The sequence below is a fragment of the Stegostoma tigrinum genome, chromosome 7 (genome assembly GCF_030684315.1).
Source record: "Stegostoma tigrinum isolate sSteTig4 chromosome 7, sSteTig4.hap1, whole genome shotgun sequence".
Lineage (NCBI taxonomy): Eukaryota > Metazoa > Chordata > Chondrichthyes > Orectolobiformes > Stegostomatidae > Stegostoma > Stegostoma tigrinum.
Genome location: NC_081360.1, coordinates 102,913,984 through 102,935,595, shown reverse-complemented (window position 1 = coordinate 102,935,595; position 21,612 = coordinate 102,913,984). Strand labels below are relative to the sequence as shown.

Genomic DNA, 21,612 nt, shown 5'->3' with positions numbered 1-21,612 from the left:
TACAACCCTACCCCAGAAGGACAGCCCTTACCCATGTACCGCCCCTTGACAGTACCCACCCCATGCCACCCCCCAAAGGGACAAGTCTATCCTCATGGTATCTGACGAGGGTTGAGTATGGGGCAGCTCTGTACTGACTGTTATGTCCCAAAAGTGTCCCCTGCAATTCTAGCAACCAGTTGCATTCATATAGCCCCTTTGTACAGGGTGCCTCGCAGGAGCATAAGGCAGACATTTATTGACATTATGTAAAGAAATGCCAGCGGCAGCTTTGTCAAGGAGCCCAGAGCCCTAAAAGAAGACATGAATGTTATTATTTACTATTCTTGTAAAGTGTCCTGATGACGGCAGTTTGAAAAGTTTCAACAAAAGGCCATTCTATCTTCGTGGCTCAAGGACACAAGTATTACCACCGTGTACAAGCATACTGAGGGGTAGCTTTGTACCAAGATCTCTTGGAGGACAGGCTTATCAAGGCATTTCCAGAGACGCAGCTACCATTTGGTGGAATAACGGGAATGGGAAAGGAAGCCGAACTGCAGGCTCACAGAGACCCCCGAGAGATCAGAGAGAGGGAAAGGCAAGTCCACAGTGGAATTCAAAAATTCGAAACATAGTACTGGGCTGGGAGCCCATCAGGTTTAGAGAGAGAGGGCTGAGGTAGGGGAGAGGTGAGGGGCGGGGGGCTGGGGTGAGAGTGGGGAAGCAGGATTTGATGTGATCTGCGATCGGGACAGGAGATTTTGGTGGAAGGGAGGGAAGGACCAGAAAGATACATCGATGGGCTGAGATGGGAGGAACATGGAGTTGGGGGTGATTAGATCAGACACAATCTCAGTGAACGGCAGAGCATACTCGATGGGCTGAATGGCCTACTTCTGCTCCAACATCTTCGGGAGTTTTATGTGGAGAATAAACAATAGCACAGACCATGATGATAAGGGGCTCAGAGATAATGGGAACTGCAGATGCTGGAGAATTCCAAGATAATAAAATGTGAGGCTGGATGAACACAGCAGGCCAAGCAGCATCTCAGGAGCACAAAAGCTGACGTTTCAGGCCTAGACCCTTCATCAGAGAGGGGGATGGGGAAAGGGAACTGGAATAAATAGGGAGAGAGGGGAAGGCGGACCGAAGATGGAGAGTAAAGAAGATAGGTGGAGAGAGTATAGGTGGGGAGGTAGGGAGGGGATAGGTCAGTCCAGGGAAGACGGACAGGTCAAGGAGGTGGGATGAGGTTAGTAGGTAGCTGGGGGTGCGGCTTGGGGTGGGAGGAAGGGATGGGTGAGAGGAAGAACAGGTTGGGGAGGCAGAGATAGGTTGGACTGGTTTTGGGATGCAGTGGGTGGGGGGAAAGAGCTGGGCTGGTTGTGTGATGCAGTGGGGGGAGGGGACGAACTGGGCTGGTTTTGGGATGCGGTGGGGGAAGGGGAGATTTTGAAACTGGTGAAGTCCACATTGATACCATATGGCTGCAGGGTTCCCAGGCGGAATATGAGTTGCTGTTCCTGCAACCTTCGGGTGGCATCATTGTGGCACTGCAGGAGGCCCATGATGGACATGTCATCTAGAGAATGGGAGGGGGAGTGGAAATGGTTTGCGACTGGGAGGTGCAGTTGTTTGTTGCGAACCGAGTGGAGGTGTTCTGCAAAGCGGTCTCCAAGCCTCCGCTTGGTTTCCCCAATGTAGAGGAAGCCGCACCGGGTACAGTGGATGCAGTATACCACATTGGCAGATGTGCAGGTGAACCTCTGCTTAATGTGGAATGTGGGGTGAGGGAGGAGGTGTGGGGGCAAGTGTAGCATTTCCTGCGGTTGCAGGGGAAGGTGCCGGGTGTGGTGGGGTTGGAGGGCAGTGTGGAGCGTACAAGGGAGTCACGGAGAGAGTGGTCTCTCCGGAAAGCAGACAGGGGAGGGGATGGAAAAATGTCTTGGGTGGTGGGGTCGGATTGTAAATGGCGAAAGTGTCGGATACCTCCGGATACAACGCATCATCCTCTGACACTTTCGCCATTTACAATCCGACCCCACCACCCAAGACATTTTTCCATCCCCTCCCCTGTCTGCTTTCCGGAGAGACCACTCTCTCCGTGACTCCCTTGTTCGCTCCACACTGCCCTCCAACCCCACCACACCCGGCACCTTCCCCTGCAACCGCAGGAAATGCTACACTTGCCCCCACACCTCCTCCCTCACCCCTATCCCAGGCCCCAAGATTACATTCCACATTAAGCAGAGGTTCACCTGCACATCTGCCAATGTGGTATACTGCATCCACTGTACCCGGTGCGGCTTCCTCTACATTGGGGAAACCAAGCGGAGGCTTGGAGACCGCTTTGCAGAACACCTCCGCTCAGTTCGCAACAAACAACTGCACCTCCCAGTCGCAAACCATTTCCACTCCCCCTCCCATTCTTTAGATGACATGTCCATCATGGGCCTCCTGCAGTGCCACAATGATGCCACCCGAAGGTTGCAGGAACAGCAACTCATATTCCGCCTGGGAACCCTGCAGCCATATGGTATCAATGTGGACTTCACCAGTTTCAAAATCTCCCCTTCCCCTACTGCATCCCTAAACCAGCCCAGTTCATCCCCTCCCCCCACTGCACCACACAACCAGCCCAGCTCTTCCCCCCCACCCACTGCATCCCAAAACCAGTCCAACCTTTCTCTGCCTCCCTAACCGGTTCTTCCTCTCACCCATCCCTTCCTCCCACCCCAAGCCGCACCCCCATCTACCTACTAACCTCATCCCACCTCCTTGACCTGTCCGTCTTCCCTGGACTGACCTATCCCCTCCCTACCTCCCCACCTATACTCTCCTCTCCACCTATCTTCTTTACTCTCCATCTTCGGTCCGCCTCCCCCTCTCTCCCTATTTATTCCAGTTCCCTCTCCCCATCCCCCTCTCTGATGAAGGGTCTAGGCCCGAAACGTCAGCTTTTGTGCTCCTGAGATGCTGCTTGGCCTGCTGTGTTCATCCAGCCTCACATTTTATTATCATGATAAGGGGCTCGCTGGTTAGCACACCTGCCTCACAATTCCAGCCTCAGGTGACTGTCTTGTGGAGTTTGCACATTCTCCCCGTGTCTGCGTGAGTTTCCTCCCACGGTCCAAGGATGTGCAGGCTAGGTGGATTGGCCGTGGGAAATTGTCCATAGTGTTCAGGGGTGTGTAGGTCAGGTGAATTAGCCATGGGAAATGCAGGGTTACAGGGGTAGGTCAGGGGTGGATGCTCTGAAAGAGATGTTCTTCGGAGAGTCAGTGTGAATGCGATGGGCTGAATGGGCTCTTTCGGCAATGCAGAGATTCTATGATTCTAAGATAGAAAAACTGCAGACACCGGAAATCTGAAACAAAGGCAGGAACCTTCAACTGTCGCAAATTAAACACCAGGCAATCTTCAGAAAATGCTGGTGAAACTCAGCGGATCTGGCAGCATTTGTGGGGAGAGAAACAGAGTTAACATTTTGAGCTAGCCTGGGGCCAGTTGGGGCTGGATGGCATGTTTCTGTGCAGTACAGCACTGGGGAAGCTGACAGGTGGACAGGGCGGGTATCTGAGGAAGTTTTCCTTACCTCTCTCAGGTTTAGAGACACTGGTGTCTGACTGCAGTGACTCTGAGGAGGGTGTCGGGCGAGTCTGCGTTGCCAGCTGGTTCTGTGGGATGCCCAGCTTCTTCAGCGACCCTGCCTCTGAGGTCGACCTCCTCAGCAGAGACAGGAAGGGCCCCCGCTTGCCCTCCTTTGCCTCCTGCAGAGCGGGAGCCCCGGGCTCTGAGGAAATGCCTTCCACCCTCTCCTCTGAGTGGCTGTGACTGAACCGGAGAGAGATGCCTGAGATGGTTGACTCGATCTTCCTCCTCATGGTCAGGGCTGGAGAGTTCTTGTGTTCCTTCCTGAGGGGCTCGGACTCACTCTGAGGGGAGCCGAGCTCCAGCTTCCCTCTCTCCCAATCCGCCCCCTCCTCCGGCTTCCTATCCTTCGCACTGCTTCTCCCAAAGGACCAAGAATGTTTACGGCCACTGACCGGCAGCTCATCCCGCGCCTTCTCCTCCTTTCCTGGTGTCCCCTTGAACCTCAGCGACAGCTTCCTGACAAAGCTGGATTCCTTTGCAGCTTCTGGAATGTTCTGCTCAGACCTGGACCTGGACTTGTCCTCTCTGTAGCTGAGTAAAGCCTCTTGCCCCTTCAGGACCTGTATAGGTGCCCCTCGTTCTGCTGGGCGATACATGTTGTCTCCTTTATGGGGGGGTTGCCCCAATTTCTCCTCAGATTTGGGTCTTATCAGATGTTTCAGACTTCGGGTCAATGACGATTGCTGCTTCACCTTCTTAAACTTTGCCTCAAAGACCTCCTCAGATTCAATGTTCTCAATATTCAAGAACTGGCCCAAGCTCGATGACTTGACTTTCATTGGTGGGGGGATGGCTTCCTGGTTCGGACTGATCTGGTTTTGCTCCCCCTGCCCCACTGGGGCTCCGTCCAGCTGGGGGACCAGGATGAGGGCCTTAACACCGTCTCCGGGAGCCTGACTGGTCACCAGGGGTTGGCTGCTGTCAGGGGAGACCGGGGCCTTGTCTTCAGGCCTCTCGGCTACACCTTCCGGGGTCGTAGCTGTGTCCACTGCCCCCTTAGTGGATAGAGTGGGGATGCCTGGAGGCTCCAGGACTGGGAGGGGTCCGGTTGCTGGGGGAGCTGGGGGGGCAGAGGCTCGGAGTTTGCCCCCGGCGGGCAGCGATGGCCTTGACCATTCCCCTCGGGAGGTGGTTGGGACTGTAGGAGTCACCGAAGACAGGTCATCTACCTGGAGGGGTTCGGAGGCAGGGCTGGAGCTGGGGGCGGGGGTGTCAGCTGACAGGTTACTGTGGGTGATGACAGCGGTCTTTCCAATCATTGTCTTCATGCAAGGCCCTTCCACTTCCAACCTCAGCTCCTCTGCCATCTTAATCTCAGGCGTGGCTGCTCTCTGGTCCTTGCTGATGGTGGACCTGACTGGTGTCGGGGGCCTGGAGCCATCGTACTTGGAGGGATCAGTCAAAGCCGAGAGTGAGGGCGATTCCTTCAGGGGAAAGGAGGGCTCGGCGTAGCCTCGCGAATCCAGCTGGGGGACGGGGATTTCCAATGGGGCCCCCACTGGCCGGTGGAGGACAGTGGATTCCCCCCCCTGGGAGAATGATGCACTCTTCCTCAGGAGATGGCCTTCAGAGGGCTCCTCGCTGGGGGCAGTGTCACTGGACACTGCCCTGGCCAACCTGGGCTGAACACACAAACACACCAATTAGGAACTGGATGAGGCCACTCGGCCCTTCCAGCCTGCTACACCATTCAATACAAACTTATTTTAACCTCTTTTCTACATCCTCACATATTCCCGATAATCTTCCATACCCTTTTTGGACAGCAAGAATCTATCTCCCTTGGCCTTAAAATTAAAAATCCCAGCCTTTTGAGGAAGGGAACTCCAAAGGCTCACAACCCTCTGAGGTCATTTAAAGAATACAAGGTAATTAGACCATTCGGCCCATCGAGTTTGCTCCACGATTCGATCATGGCTGAGATGTTTCTCAACCCCTTTCTCCTGCCTTCTCCCCATAACCCTTGATCCCTTTACCAAACAAGAGCCTATCCATCTCCATCTTAAATACACTCAATAACTTGGCCCCCACAGCCAGCTGCAGCAAAGAGTCCCACAGATTCACCCCCCTCTGGCTGAAGAAATTCCTCCCCATCTCAGTACGAAAGGATCATCCCTTCACCCTGACGCTGTGCCTTCAGGTCCTGCACTCTCCTCCTGGTGGAAACATCTTCTCCACACCCACTCTATCTAGGCCTCTCAGTATTCTGTAAGTTTCAGTCAGGTCCCCCCTCATCCTTCTAAACTCCATCAACCACAGACCCAGAGTCCTCACATGACAGACCTTCATACCTCAGGGTCATTCTTGTAAACCTCCTCTGGACCCACTTTAACACCAACTAATGCTTCCATAGAATATAGGACATAGAACATTACAGCACAGTACAGGCCCTTCGGCCCTCGATGTTGTGCCGACCTGTCATACCGATCTCAAGCCCATCTAACCTACACTATTCCGTGTACGTCCATATGCTTATCCAATGACGACTTAAATGTACCTAAAGTTGGCGAATCTACTACCGTTGCAGGCAAAGCGTTCCATTCCCTTACTACTCTCTGAGTAAAGAAACTACCTCTGACATCTGTCCTATATCTTTCACGCCTCAATTTAAAGCTATGCCCCCTCGTGCTCGCCGTCACCATCCTAGGAAAAAGGCTCTCCCTATCCACCCTATCTAACCCTCTGATTATTTTATATGTTTCAATTAAGTCACCTCTCAACCTTCTTCTCTCTAATGAAAACAGCCTCAAGTCCCTCAGCCTTCCCTCCATACCAGGCAACATCCCAGTAAATCTCCTCTGCACCCTTTCCAAAGCTTCCACATCCTTCTTATAATGCGGTGACCAGAACTGTAAGCAATACTCCAAGTGCGGCCGCACCAGAGTTTTGTACAGGTTCACCATAACCTCTTGGTTCCGGAACTCGATCCCTCTATTAATAAAAGCTAAAACACTGTATGCCTTCTTAACAGCCCTGTCAACCTGGGTGGCAACTTTCAAGGATCTGTGTACATGGACACCGAGATCTCTCTGCACATCTACACGACCAGGAATCTTACCATTAGCCCAGCACTTTGCCTTCCGGTCACTCCTACCAAAGTGCATCACCTCACACTTGTCTGCATTAAACTCCATTTGCCACCTCTCAGCCCAGCTCTGCAGCTTATCTATGTCTCTCTGCAACCTACAGCATCCTTCGTCACTATCCACAACTCCACCGACCTTTGTGTCGTCTGCAAATTTACTAACCCATCCTTCTACGCCCTCATCCAGGTCATTTATAAAAATGACAAACAGCCGTGGACCCAACACCGACCCTTGCAGTACACCACTAGTAACTGGTCTCCAGGATGAACATTTCCCATCAACTACCACCCTCTGTCTTCTTTCAGCAAGCCAATTTCCGATCCAAACTGCTATATCTCCCACAATCCCATTCCTCCACATTTTGTACAATAGCCTACTGTGGGGAACCTTATCGAACGCCTTGCTGAAATCCATATACACCACATCAACCGGTTTACTCTCATCTACCTGTTTGGTCACCTTCTCAAAGAACTCAATAAGGTTTGTGAGGCACGATCTTCCCTTCACAAAACTGTGCTGACTATCCCTAATCAAATTATTCTTTTCTAGATGATTATAAATCCTATCCCTTATAACCTTTTCCAACACTTTACCAACAACTGAGGTAAGGCTCACTGGTCTATAATTCCCAGGGTTGTCTCTACTCCCCTTCTTGAACAGGGGAACCACATTTGCTATCCTCCAGTCGCCTGACACTGTTCCTGTAGACAATGACGAGTTAAAGATCAATGCCAAAGGCTCGACAATCTCCTCCCTGGCTTCCCGAGGATCCGAGGATAAATCCCATCCGGCCCAGGGGACTTATCTATCTTCACCCTCTGTAGGATTTCTAATACCTCTTTCTTATGAACCTCAATCCCACCTAGTCCAGTAGCATGTATCTCAGTATTCTCCTCGACAACATTGTCATTTTCTAGAGTGAATACTGTTGAAAAATATTCATTTAGCGCTTCCCCAATCTCATCTGACTGCACACACAACTTACCACTACTATCCTTGATTGGGCCTCATCTTACTTTCGTCATTCTTTTATTCCTTAAATACCTGGAGAAAGACTCAGGGTTTATCCTGATCCTATCCGCCAACAACTTCTCATGTCTCCTCCTGGCTCTTCTGAGCTCGCTCTTTAGGTCTTTCCTGGCTACCTCGTAGCCCTCAAGTGCCCTAACTGAGCCTTCACATCTCATTCTAACATAAGCCTGCTTCTTCCTCTTGACCCATCTATAGTACTCGAACTATAGTGTTCCCAGTCAGTATTTGGAAAGTTGAAGGCCCCATGACAACTACCCTGTCTCTCTCACTCCTATCGAGAATCATCTTTGCTATCCTTTCCTCTACATCTCTGGAACTATTCGGAGGCCTATAGAAAACTCCCAACAGGGTGGCCTCTCCTTTCCTGTTTCTAACCTCAGCCCATACTACCTCAGTTGACGAGTCCCCCAAACATCCTTTCTGCAACTGTAATACTGTCCTTGACTAACAATGCCACACCTCCGCCCCTTTTACCATCTTCTCTGTTCTTACTGAAACATCTAAATCCCCGGACCTGCAACATCCATTCCTGTCCCTGCTCTATCCATGTCTCCAAAATGGCCACAACATCGAAGTCCCAGGTACTAACCCATGCTGCAAGTTCACCCACCTTATTCCGGGCACTCCTGGCATTGAAGTAGACACACTGCAAACCAACTTCTTGCTTGCCGATGCCATCTTGCGCCCCTGAAACTTTATTTCGGACCACCCTACTCTCAACATTTTCTGTACTCCAACTACAATTTTGGTGCCCATCCCCCTGCTGAATTAGTTTAAACCCACCCGAATAGCCTTAGCGAATATCCCCCCCAGGATATCGGTACCCCTCTGGTTCAGGTGAAGACCATCCTGCTTGTAGAGGTCCCACCTACCCCAGAAAGAGCCCCAATTATCCAAGAATCCAAAACCCTCCCTCCTGCACCATCCCTGTAGCCACGTGTTCAACTCCTCTCTCTCCCTATTCCTCGCCTCACTAGCACGTGGCACGGACAACAAACTAGAGACAACAACTCTGTTCGTCCTAGCTCTCAGCTTCCATCCTAGCTCCCTGAATTTCTGCCTTAAATCCCCATCTCTCTTCCTACCTATGTCGTTGGTGCCAATGTGGACCATGACTTGGGGCTGCTCCCCCTCCCCCTTAAGGATCCCAAAAACACGATTTGAGACATCACGCACCCTGGCACCTGGGAGGCAACACACCAACCGTGAGTCTCTCTCGTCCCCACAGAACCACCTATCTGTCCCCTAACTATGGAGTCCCCAATGACTACTGTTCTGCTTCTCTTCCCCCTTCCCTTCTGAGCAGCAGGGACAGACTCTGTGCCAGAGACTGGTATATCGTCCCCCTCAACAGTATCCAAAACGGTATACTTATTGTTGAGGGGTATGGCCACAGGGGATCCCTTAGATACAGGGCCCAAAACTGCTCCCAAAATTCCAGGGAGGCAATGGCCTGGTAGTATTATTGCTAGACTACTAATGCAGAGACACAGATAATATTCTGGGGCCCTGCGTTTGAATCCTGCCACCGCAGATGATGGAATTTGAATTTCATAAAATATCTGGAGTTAAGAGTCTAATGGCAAACCATTGTTGGGAAAAAAAGCCCAATCAGGTTCACCAACGCCCTTCAGGGAAGGAAACTGCCCTCCTGACCTGGTCTAGTGTACATGTGACTCCAGACCCACAGCAGTGTGACTGACTCTTCACTGCCCTCTGGAAAGCTAGGGATGGACAGTAAATCCTGTCCTCACCAGCAATGCCCTCATCCCATGAGTGAATAAAGAAAATAACAACCCCGAGTCTTATATAGTCTCAGCAGCAGATCCCTGGTACTGTAGATAACAAAGTGTGGGGCTGGATGGACACAGCAGGCCCAGCAGCATCTCAGGAGCACAAAAGCTGACGTTTCGGGCCTAGACCCTTCATCAGAGAGGGGGATGGGGTGAGGGTTCTGGAATAAATAGGGAGAGAGGGGGAGGCGGACCGAAGATGGAGAGAAAAGAAGATAGGTGGAGAGGAGAGTATAGGTGGGGAGGTAGGGAGGGAATAGGTCAGTCCAGGGAAGACGGACAGGTCAAGGAGGTGGGATGAGGTTAGTAGGTAGGAGATGGAGGTGCGGCTTGGGGTGGGAGGAAGGGATGGGTGAGAGGAAGAACCGGCTAGGGAGGCAGAGACAGGTTGGACAGGTTTTGGGATGCAGTGGGTGGAGGGGAAGAGCTGGGCTGGTTGTGTGGTGCAGTGGGGGAAGGGGATGAACTGGGCTGGTTTTGGGATGCGGTGGGGGAAGGGGAGATTTTGAAACTGGTGAAGTCCACATTGATACCATTGGGCTGCAGCGTTCCCAAGCGGAATATGAGTTGCTGTTCCTGCAACCTTCGGGTGGCATCATTGTGGCAGTGCAGGAGGCCCAGGATGGACATGTCATCTGAGGAATGGGATGGGGAGCTGCATTGTATCCTCTTGAAATGAACGCTAACATTGCATTTGCCTTTCTAACTGCTAACTGAACCTGCATGTTAACCTTAAAAGAATCCTGAACTAGGACTCCTCAGTCCCTTTGTGCTTCTGATTTCCGTAGCCTTTCCCCATTTAGAAAATAGTCTGTGCCACCAGCTTCAAAATCTCCCCTCCCCCCACTGCATCCCAAAACCAGCCCAGCCTGTCTCTGCCTCCCTAACCTGTTCTTCCTCTCACCCATCCCTTCCTCCCACCTCAAGCCCCACCTCCATCTACTTACTAACCTCATCCCACCTCCTTGACCTGTCCATCTTCCCTGGACTGACCTATCCCCTCCCTACCTCCCCACCTATACTCTCCTCTCCACCTATCTTCTTTTCTCTCCATCTTCGGTCCGCCTCCCCCTCTCTCCCTATTTATTCCAGTTCCCTCTGCCCATCCCCCTCTCTGATGAAGGGTCTAGGCCCGAAACGTCAGCTTTTGTGCTCCTGAGATGCTGCTTGGCCTGCTGTGTTCATCCAGCCTCACATTTTATTATCTCTACGCCTCTATGCTTCCTACCAAAATGCATAACCTCACACGTTCCCACATTGTATTCCAGCTTATATTTTTCCTGATCTCTGCGTGAAATGGCTCTGTCATTCAGTAAGGTCAGTGTGACCCTGCCTCTGGCCTCAGCCTTACTCCCCTCTTTGTCTGTCATTGCCCTCAGTGTTTCGGCTCAGCAGAGATCTATCTAACTCTGCCCCACCAATGGCCCAGCTCCACTCCTCCCTGTCGAACAATTGTAGATCTCCCACCCACTTATTCAAACATGGACCCCCCCCCCCGAGAGAAAAGAATATCTGCCCCATCTCCGTCTCAAATGGAGTGCCCCGTATCTGCCCTCTCGTGCTAATCTCCCCCACACCCTCTCCCACATCACCCTGTCCTTTCCCCTCAGGGTATTGCGTGTCTCAGTAAGATCACCCACTGAGTACGGGCCCAATCTGCTCAGCCTTCCCTCCCCACAATCACTGGTCCCAACCAGGAATCAGCCGAGCTAAAGTTTAGTGCAATTATATCCTTTCTTACATAGGGAGACCAAAGCTGCATGCCTAGATGTGGTCTCACAAATACCCTGTATAACTGTAGCGAAACACCCCAACACAGTGCATCCATTATTGAGAGGCGTTAGCAGACAGATGTTTTTATAATATTCCATTTCCCTCCCCTTCAATAAACAATAACTTTACATTCATTTTCTGAATCATTTGCTGGGTCTGCAGACTAATGCTTTGAGGTTCCTGCCTTTGAACACACAGATCCCTCTGCACTGTTGAGCTCTCTATTTAAATTAAAATCATTTTTCCCTTCTTCTGTGCCACACAATGGACAAGGGCACACTCTCCCAAGTTTTTCTCCATTAGCAAAGGTGGTGCCCATTCCCTCGGCCTGCCCTTCGCAGCTTCCCCGTGTCCCCGCTACAAGGCATTCTGGTACATACCTGGGCAGACACCTTTTCTGGTCTTGGTGGCCGGAGGGAATGTCGTTCCAGGGATGAGGAGCGCTGCTTGGGCTCATCCGGGATTCCCAAGTGTTCCAGAAGTGGGCCCCGCAGGCCGCTCATCTTGCTGTCGACGGAGCCACCCCGTAGGAGGCGCTGCCTCATCAGCTCGAGCTTCAGCGCGTAGTCCTCCTGGGGAACAGCTCCCTTGCGCCTCTGAGCGGCCAAGTCATCCAATCTCCCGGGGCTCGGGCTCCTCCTGGGAAGCTCCATGGACATCGACTTCTTCAGCCTGCCTGGGACGTCGGCCTGCTTCCCGGTCTCGTTCTTGCCCGCGCCTTCCCCCATTTCCTGAGCGCCCAGCAGGGCCAGGGCAGAGTCGGCGGAACTGCCCCTTCGGAACTCACCCCTCCTGGACGCGGCTTCTGCCCGCAGAGAATCCGGGGTGTCGATGCTCACTCCCTTCCGGAGACTCCGCCTGGGTGCTCCAGACTTCCTTTGAGCCTCGGAGTCTTCGTCCGAGGACGATTCCGGGGGTTCAACGTCTGTCGATCTCTTCCTTGGCACCTTTGGGCGAGTTTTGCCCGTCCCATCTAGTTTGACCTCCCCGTTCTCCTTCCTCCTGGCCTGGCTCTGCTCCAGTTCCTCTTTGCTCTTCCTGGGCGAGGGGCTGAGAGCTGCCCGTCGCTCGCCCGCTGGCACCTCGCCGGCCGCCAGGCTGAGCCCGTTCTGTGCGGCCGACGCCGTGGCGTGGTCGTGCCGGAGCTGATGCAGGGGGAGCCGACTAGACAGGAGCTCAGGCTGCAGGGGCTTTGGGATAAAGGGGAACTCCTCGATGTCATCGGAGTCGGAGGAGGAGGACAGTACAGATGTGAGGCGATTCTCACTCAGGTGTTTGGGAATCCCAATGTGGGTGTGGCCGGTTGTGTCCTCCAGGAGCTCGTTGATGGACCTCATCACCATCGAGGATTTATAGTTGATCAGAGAACACTGGAAAATAACCAACGAGAAACAGGGCATCAGAATCAGATCTTGTTCCCCAGTTGGTTGGGAATAAGCAGCTTGAGATCTTCAATAAACATAGGCACTGGAAATAAAGCATGGAACAGGCCAATCAGAGACCAAGAAGGGGCATTTATACCTGGAGGCACCTGAATGGCCTCCTCCTGCTCCTATCCTCCATGTATCTGTGTTTCCCTGTTTCTCTGCTTCTATCTCCACATTTGCATTCTACACTAAGCTGGGTGGCAGCGTTTGCCGTGAGGAGGATGCTATGAGGCTGCAGGGTGCCCTGGACAAACTGACTGATTGGGTCAATACTTGACAAATACAAAAGAATGTGGAACAGTTTGAAGTTATCAACTTTGTTCACAATAACAGGGGAAGGCAGACTATTATCTGAATGCTCTCAGTTTAGGTGAAGGTGAGATGCGATGCGGCCTGGGTGCCTCGTTGGAACAGTTGATGAAGGTAGGCTTCTGGGTGTAGCAGGTGGTGAGGAATGCTCATGGTTTGCTGACCTTCGTAGCGAGAGAATGTCAGTATTGGAGTAAGGATGAGAGATAAGGGGAACTGCGGATGCTGGAGAGTCCAAGATAACAAAGTGTGAAGCTGGATGAACACAGCAGGCCCAGCAGCATCTCAGGAGCACAAAAGCTGACGTTTCGGGCCTAGACCCTTCATCAGAGAGGGGGATGAGGAGAGGGTTCGGAATAAATAGGGAGAGAGGGGGAGGCGGACCGAAGATGGAGAGAAAAGAAGATAGGTGGAGAGGAGAGTATAGGTGGGGAGGTAGGGAGGGGATAGGTCAGTCCAGGGAAGACGAACAGGTCAAGGAGGTGGGATGAGGTTAGTAGATAGGTAATGGAGGTGTGGCTTGGGGTGGGAGGAAGGGATGGGTGAGAGGAAAAACAGGTTAGGGAGGCAGAGACAGGCTGGACTGGTTTTGGGATGCAGTGGGTGGAGGGGAAGAGCTGGGCTGGTTTTGGGATGCAGTGGGGGAGGGGATGAACTGGGCTGGTTTTGGGATTCGGTGGGGGAAGGGGAGATTTTGAAGCTGGTGAAGTCCACATTGATACCATATGGCTGCAGGGTTCCCAGGCGGAATATGAGTTGCTGTTCCTGCAACCTTCGGGTGGCATCATTGTGGCACTGCAGGAGGCCCATGATGGACATGTCATCTAGAGAATGGGAGGGGGAGTGGAAATGGTTTGCGACTGGGAGGTGCAGTTGTTTATTGCGAACCGAGCGGAGGTGTTCTGCAAAGCGGTCCCCAAGCCTCCGCTTGGTTTTCCTAATGTAGAGGAAGCCACACCGGGTACAGTGGATGCAGTATACCACATTGGCAGATGTGCAGGTGAACATCTGCTTAACATGGCAAGTCATCTTGGGGCCAGGGATCGGGGTGAGGGAGGAGGTTTCAGCTTTGAGCCAAAGAGCAATGCAAAGGTAAATAAACTGCAGAAATATGAAGTGATCTCTGATGAAGGGTCTAGGCCCGAAACGTCAGCTTTTGTGCTCCTGAGATGCTGCTTGGCCTGCTGTGTTCATCCAGCTCCACACTTTGTTATCTCGGATTCTCCAGCATCTGCAGCTCCCATTATCTCTGAAATATAAAGTGAGGCTCTTTGAGGACACTTTGGGGACATTGGGAGAACAGAGCCAGGCAATAGCTTCAGAAGGAACTCACTGAATCGAGTTTGAGCCCCCGTGGTCCCTGTCCCCCTCTCGGCCCCATTCCCCTCTCGGGCCCTGTACCCCTCCCGGTCCCAATCCCCTCTTGGGCCCTGTCTCCCTCCTGAGCCTGTCCCACTCCCAGCCCCTACCCCACTCTGGCCCATGTTTCCCCTCCCGGCCCCGGGCTCCTCCAGGCTTTGTCCCACTTCCGGACCCTGCTCCCCCTCCCGGGCCCTGACCCATCTTGATCCCTGTCCCACTCCTGGTCCCTGTCCCCCTCCAGGGCCCTGTCCCCCTCTTGGGCCTGTCCCACGCCCGGCCCCTGTCCTCCAACTGGGACCATGTGCCCCTCTGAGGCCCTGTCCCACTTCTGGCCCCTGGCCCCTCCCAGCCCCTATCCCCATCCCAGGCCCTGTCTCCCCCCCACCGAGTCAGTCAGGCCTGTCCCAATCCCGGCCTCTGTCCCACTCCCAGCTCATGTCCCATTCCGGCCCCTGTTCCTCCTCCCGGCCCCTGTTCCCCCTCCTGGGCCCTGTTACCCCTCCGAGGCCCTGTCCGACTCTGGCCCCTGTTCCCCCTCCTGGGCCCTGTTACCCCTCCCTGGCCCTGTCCCCCTCCTGGCTCCTGTCCCCTTCTCAGCCCCCATCCCCCTCCCGGCCCCTGTCCCACACCCGGTTCCTGTCCCCTTCCCGAGGCCCCGTCCCGCTCCCAAGGCCCTTGGCCCCCTCCCGGTCCCCATTCCACTCCTGGTCCCCGCCCCCTCCTGGGGCCATGCCCCCCCTCCCAGGCCCTGTCCTATTCTCCCTGAATCTGTGTGGGTTTCCTCTGGGTGCTCCAGTTTCCTCTTACAGCCCAAAGATGTGCAGGCTAGGGTGGATTGGCCATGCTAAATTGTCCGTAGTGTTCAGGGGTGTGTCAATTAGGTGGTGTGGCGGAATGGGTCTGGTTGGGATACTCTGAGGGTCAGGATGGACTTGACGGGCCGAATGACCTGTTTCTACACTGTAATTTCCTTCACAGATGCTGCCAGACCTGCTGAGCTTTTCCAGCAACTTCTGTTTTAGTTTCTGTAAACTGACCTGCCATCGTCGACGGGACACCAGGATCTTCAGCTGCTCAGTGTTAATCACCTTCCCCTTCACGGTAAAGATACTCTGAAAAACAGCAAGCTCAGAATGAGGGACAAAGCAGTCCCCGCTCGGTTGGCATTCCATCCTCAGACGTCCATTCCCTCCACCACCGGAACTCAGTGTGTGTCAGTTATAAGATGCACTGCAGAAATTCACCAAAGCCCCTTAGTCAGCACCTCCCAAACCCACACACCCAAACCAAAAGGGGAATGTTTAAAGGATATGTGAGGGGCAGGCTTTGTAAACACAGGGTGCTAAGGGCCTGGAAATGCACTGCCAGAGGAGGAGGTGAAGGCAGAGATAATAACAAGAGGCACACCTTGAGAGATGCAGGAATCGCCAGGGATCAGGGGGATTCCGTCTGTATAGAGGCAAAAGGTTTTTGGTTTAGAAAGGTGTCATGTGTCGGGGCAGGTTTAGTGGGCCAAAGGACCCCGTTCTATGCCGTATTGTCCCTTGTTCTTGGTCTAACGCTGTCAGTTTTGTGATTCTGAGCATCTTTCTAGAGGTAACTAGATCTAGAAGATCTCCTGGATTAGGGTTTCAACATCCTTAGGAGAGTCGGAGTGGGATTTGTCAGTTTCCTTCTCCTGTGTCAGTCCTGGGGTATTCCTGTGGTGTGTGTGTGTGTGTGTGTGTCTGCGTGTGTGTCTGTGTGTGTGTGTGTGTGTGTGTGTATGTGTGTGTGTGTGTGTGTGTGTGTCTGTGTGTGTGTGTGTGTGTCTGTGTGTCTGTGTCTATGTGTGTGTGTCTGCGTGTGTGTATCTATGTGTGAGTGTGTGTGTGTGTGTCTGTCTGTGTCTGTGTGTGTGTGTGTCTGTGTCTGTGTGAGTGTGAGTGTGTCTGCGTGTGTGTGTCTGTGTCTGTGTGTGTGTGTCTGTGTGAGTGTGACTGCGTGTTTGTGTGTCTGTGTGTGTGTCTGTGTCTGTGTGTGTATGTATGTGTGCGTGTGTGCATGTGTGAGTGTGTTCGCGTGTGAATGTGAGTGTGTGTGTATGAGTGTGAGTGTGTGCGCGTGTGTGTGTGCGCGTGTGTGTGTGCGCATGTGTGTGTGTGTGTGTGTGCGTGCGTGTGTGCGCGTGCGTGTGCGTGCGTGCGTGTGCGTGTGTGCGCGTGCGTGTGTGTGTGTGTGCGCGTGTGAGTGTGTGCGTGAGTGTGTATTTGGTGTGTGTGGGTATATCTGGTTGGATGTGATGGAAAGGATTGTTGGAGGCTGTGTCCCGGTCTGTCAGTTTTGCACATTGATTTCAGACTGGGCTCAGCAGGACTCCTGTCCCTGAGGTTTATTTGTTTTGGCTTACAGAAGTGTGACAGACCGAGTGAGTGGGCAAATGCGTAGCAGAGCAGCATAATGGGAAGTTTATCCGGTTTGGGAGCAGAAGCAGGAAGGCAGATCAGTCTGTGCCTGGTGATGGATTGGGAAAAGGGGGATGCACAGTGAGACCCGGGTGTCTCCATGCTCCAATCACTGAGAATAAACCTTGCAGGGGCAGCAGGCAGTAACAGGGGCAAATGGTAAATTGGAACTGGGCTGTCTCGCTGCAATTATACAGGGGCCTTGGAGACCACACCTGGAGTAATGTGTACAGTTTTGGTCTCTGTGCCTGAGGAAGGATGTTCTGGCGATGGAGGGAGAGCAACAAAAGTCTCCCAGACTGATCCCTGGGGTGGCAGGACTGACGTATGGGGACAGACTGGATCAGTTAGGATTATATTCACTGGAGTTTACAAGAATTGGGGGGGCGGTGGATCTCAGAGAAACCAATAAAATTCAAACAGGACCAGACAGGGTTAACACAGGATGGACGTTCCCAATGACCAGGGAGTCCAGAAACAGGGGACACAGTGTAAAGGTGTGGGATGGACCATTCAGGACTGGGATGGGGAGAAATGTCCTCACTCAGAGAGTGGGGAAGTTGTGGAATTCTCTGCCACAGAAAGGAGCTGAGGTTAAAACACTGAGTGTTTTCAGGAAGGAGTTATAGTTCTTGGGACCAAATGGAGAAAGTTGGAGTCAATTGGATGATCGGACCTGATTGTATTGAATAGCTCAACAGGCTGGAAGGGTTGAATGGCCTCTTCCTGCTCTTATTCCCTGTGTTTCTAAGAGGAACTATCCACTGCGGCGGGGGGTGTGTTATTGGACAAAAAGTCACCAACATGAAACAATGGCTCCTCCCTCTGAAAACGTCTGACACAACGAGCCTTCCCTCACATTCTGGTGGGAATTACACAGTAAGATTCCAAGAACCTTAAAATTGGTAGAAGCAGAGAAACAAGCCATTTGGCCCCTCGTGCCCGTGCTGGTTCACAGCTAAATTCCCTCCAGATCATGCTATAACTGCGAAGGTACAATACCAAATCTCGACAAATAATGAACCGATTCTCACGCTGATTCGAGGACAACACTAAGAGAGTTTGACATCCCTGTCAGGAAGGGGATAGCACTGAATGGCCCATCCAGGACATGAAGAACCCTGTCTACAAATTCCCTGGTTAATACACACATGTACACAAAGTCATACTCACAGAAAACCAGGCGTGTTGCAGACACTCATCCGCAGACGGTCTCCTAGAAACAGGAAGCAAACGCAGTGAGAGAACATCCAGACGAAGGGAGCAGGGTCACTGCTGAGGGAGAAGCGCACTGTCGGAGGGTCAGTACTGAGGGAGCGCCGCACTGTCAGAGGGTCATTACTGAGGGAGTGCTGCACTGTCGGAGGGTCAGTGCTGAGGGAGCGCCGCACTGTCAGAGGGTCAGTGCTGAGGGAGCGCCGCACTGTCAGAGGGTCAGTGCTGAGGGAGTGCTGCACTGTCGGAGGGTCAGTGCTAAGGGAGCGCTGCACTGTCGGAGGGGCAGTACTGAGGGAGCGCCGCACTGTCAGAGGGTCATTACTGAGGGAGTGCTGCACTGTCGGAGGGGCAGTACTGAGGGAGCGCCACACTGTCAGAGGGTCAGTGCTGAGGGAGCGCCGCACTGTCAGAGGGTCACTGCTGAGGGAGCGCCGCACTGTCGGAGGGTCAGTGCTGAGGGAGTGCCGCACTGTCGGAGGGTCAGTACTGAGGGAGCGCCACACTGTCGGAGGGTCACTGCTGAGGGAGTGCCGCACTGTCGGACGGTCAGTGCTGAGGGAGTGCCGCACTGTCGGAGGGTCAGTACTGAGGGAGTGCCGCACTGTCGGAGGGTCAGTACTGAGGGAGTGCCGCACTGTCGGAGGGTCAGTGCTGAGGGAGTGCCGCACTGTCGGAGGGTCAGTGCTGAGGGAGCGCCGCACTGTCGGAGGGTCAGTACTGAGGGAGTGCTGCACTGTCGGAGGGTCAGTGCTGAGGGAGCACCGCACTGTCAGAGGGTCAGTGCTGAGGGAGTGCAGCACTGTCGGAGGGTCAGTGCTGAGGGAGTGCCGCACTGTCGGAGGGTCAGTGCTGAGGGAGCGCCGCACTGTCGGAGGGTCAGTGCTGAGGGAGTGCCGCTCTGTCGGAGGGTCTGTACTGAGGGAGAGCTTGCTGTGTAATGTCAGCTGTTATAGCTCCCAATATACAACAACAACATTCATTCTTCACAATCTCAGGGATGGTCTGAAAGTCACAAGGCTCTCTGGAGGAAGTTCTTCGCTTTGATCACTTTGTCTTACTTGCTGGTGTTTATCGATTTTATTTCAAGTATAAACCCACTCGATTGTGTTTTGTAAGTGGGACAGCGCGGGAGGAAGCCTCGCTTGGATTGCACCTTGCTGGGTATTTTGCTGATGGTCCAGGTGATGGCTCCTGTGCCTGAATTGCAGGCAGCGGTGAGGTCTCCAAGTCACTGCTCAATCAGACTAATTACAGAGCAACAGCAGGAGGCCATTCAGCCCCTCAATCCTCTTACACAGGACAGCAGGAGGCCATTCAGCCCCTCAATCCTCTAACACAGGACAGCAGGAGGCCATTCAGCCCCTCAATCCTCTTACACAGTAACAGCAGGAGGATATTCATTTCCTCTAGCCTGGTTTAAGCAATGTTATGAAGTAGGGAAGAAAGAGGGAGAGAGGAAGTGAGGATCAGTGAGGACCCACAGTCAGAGAGGGTCAGGTTCCGGAGCTGGTCAGTAGTCAGAGAGGTTCCGTGGTCAGTGTGGGTCCGTGGTCAGAGAGGTCCATGGTCAGTGTGGATCCGTGGTCAGAGAGGGTCCATGGTCAGTGTGGATCCGTGGTCAGAGAGGTTCCGTGGTCAGTGTGGATCCGTGGTCAGAGAGGGTCCATGGTCAGTGTGGGTCCGTGGTCAGAGAGGTCCATGGTCAGTGTGGGTCCGTGGTCAGAGAGGGTCCATGGTCAGTGTGGGTCCGTGGTCAGAGAGGGTCAGTAGTTAGAGAGTTTCTGTGGTCAGTGTGGGTTGGTAGTCAGTGAGGGTCCATGGTCAGTGAGGGTCACTGGTCAGATAGGGTTAGTGGTCAGTGAGGATCAGTGGTCAGGTAGGGTCAGTGGTCAGTGAGTGCCAGTGGTCAGTGAGGATCAGTGGTCAGAGAGGGCCAGTGGTCAGTGAGTGCCAGTGGTCAGAGAGGGTCAGTGGTCAGAGAGGGTCAGTGACAGCCAGTGATAGGTCAGTGAGGGGTCACTGAGAGTCAGTAATGGGTCAGTGAGGATCGGCGGTCAGAGTGGGTCAGCGATGGTGAGTGAGGGTTAGGGGTCAGTGACCATCAGTTGTCAGTGAGGGGTCAGTCAGTGCCCACGCGGGAACTGGGGGAATTGGCAAAAGGAGGCCGAGAGCATGTTGGTGTATAGACAGCAGCATGGGGTGGGGGGGTGTAGATGTTGAGAATGTCGGAGATCGGTCAGCATGGGACTACTATGGGCAGGTCCACAGGCTGGAAAGGCATGAAGGTTTCTGCAGTCACTCAGCTGAGGCAGGTGGGGATCGGTAACGCGATGGAGGAGGAACTCGTCTGTGAGTGACACTGAGACAACGTTGGGAAATGGCAGCTCACAATCCCAGGCCGGGGTTAAAATGGGAACGGACAGCGGGAACTGTCCCAGTGGGGAGCTCAGGAACTACAACAGAGTGTCGCCTTGTGACCCTCACACACCCACACTCCCCAGCCACACACACCCACACTCCCCACCCTCACACACCCACACTCCCCAGCCACACACACCCACACTCCCCACCCTCACACACCCACACTCCCCACCCACACACACCCACACTCCCCACCCTCACACACCCACACTCCCCAGCCACACACACCCACACTCCCCACCCACACACACCCACACTCCCCACCCTCACACACCCACACTCCCCAGCCACACACACCCACACTCCCCACCCTCACACACCCACACTCCCCACCCACACACACCCACACTCCCCACCCTCACACACCCACACTCCCCAGCCACACACACCCACACTCCCCACCCACACACACCCACACTCCCCACCCTCACACACCCACACTCCCCAGCCACACACACCCACACTCCCCACCCTCACACACCCACACTCCCCACCCTCACACACCCACACTCCCCACCCACACACACCCACACTCCCCAGCCACACACACCCACACTCCCCAGCCACACACACCCACACTCCCCACCCACACACACCCACACTCCCCACCCTCACACACCCACACTCCCCAGCCACACACACCCACACTCCCCACCCTCACACACCCACACTCCCCAGCCACACACACCCACACTCCCCACCCTCACACACCCACACTCCCCACCCTCACACACCCACACTCCCCAGCCACACACACCCACACTCCCCACCCACACACACCCACACTCCCCACCCTCACACACCCACACTCCCCAGCCACACACACCCACACTCCCCACCCTCACACACCCACACTCCCCACCCACACACACCCACACTCCCCACCCTCACACACCCACACTCCCCAGCCACACACACCCACACTCCCCACCCACACACACCCACACTCCCCACCCTCACACACCCACACTCCCCAGCCACACACACCCACACTCCCCACCCTCACACACCCACACTCCCCACCCACACACACCCACACTCCCCACCCTCACACACCCACACTCCCCAGCCACACACACCCACACTCCCCACCCACACACACCCACAC

General features: G+C 53.9%; 1 protein-coding gene across 1 annotated transcript in view; it reads right to left on the bottom strand.

Annotated features, from left to right (window-relative positions):
* Positions 1-21,612, bottom strand: part of spega (striated muscle enriched protein kinase a) — a 274,095-nt gene that overhangs the window by 26,272 nt on the left and 226,211 nt on the right. The window contains exons 28-31 of the mRNA XM_059647655.1: positions 18,039-18,081; positions 15,459-15,533; positions 11,704-12,693; positions 3,581-5,261 (exon numbers count right to left, since the gene is read on the bottom strand). Coding sequence (XP_059503638.1) covers positions 3,581-5,261; positions 11,704-12,693; positions 15,459-15,533; positions 18,039-18,081 — 2,789 coding nt within the window. The remainder of the gene's footprint in view (positions 1-3,580; positions 5,262-11,703; positions 12,694-15,458; positions 15,534-18,038; positions 18,082-21,612) is intronic.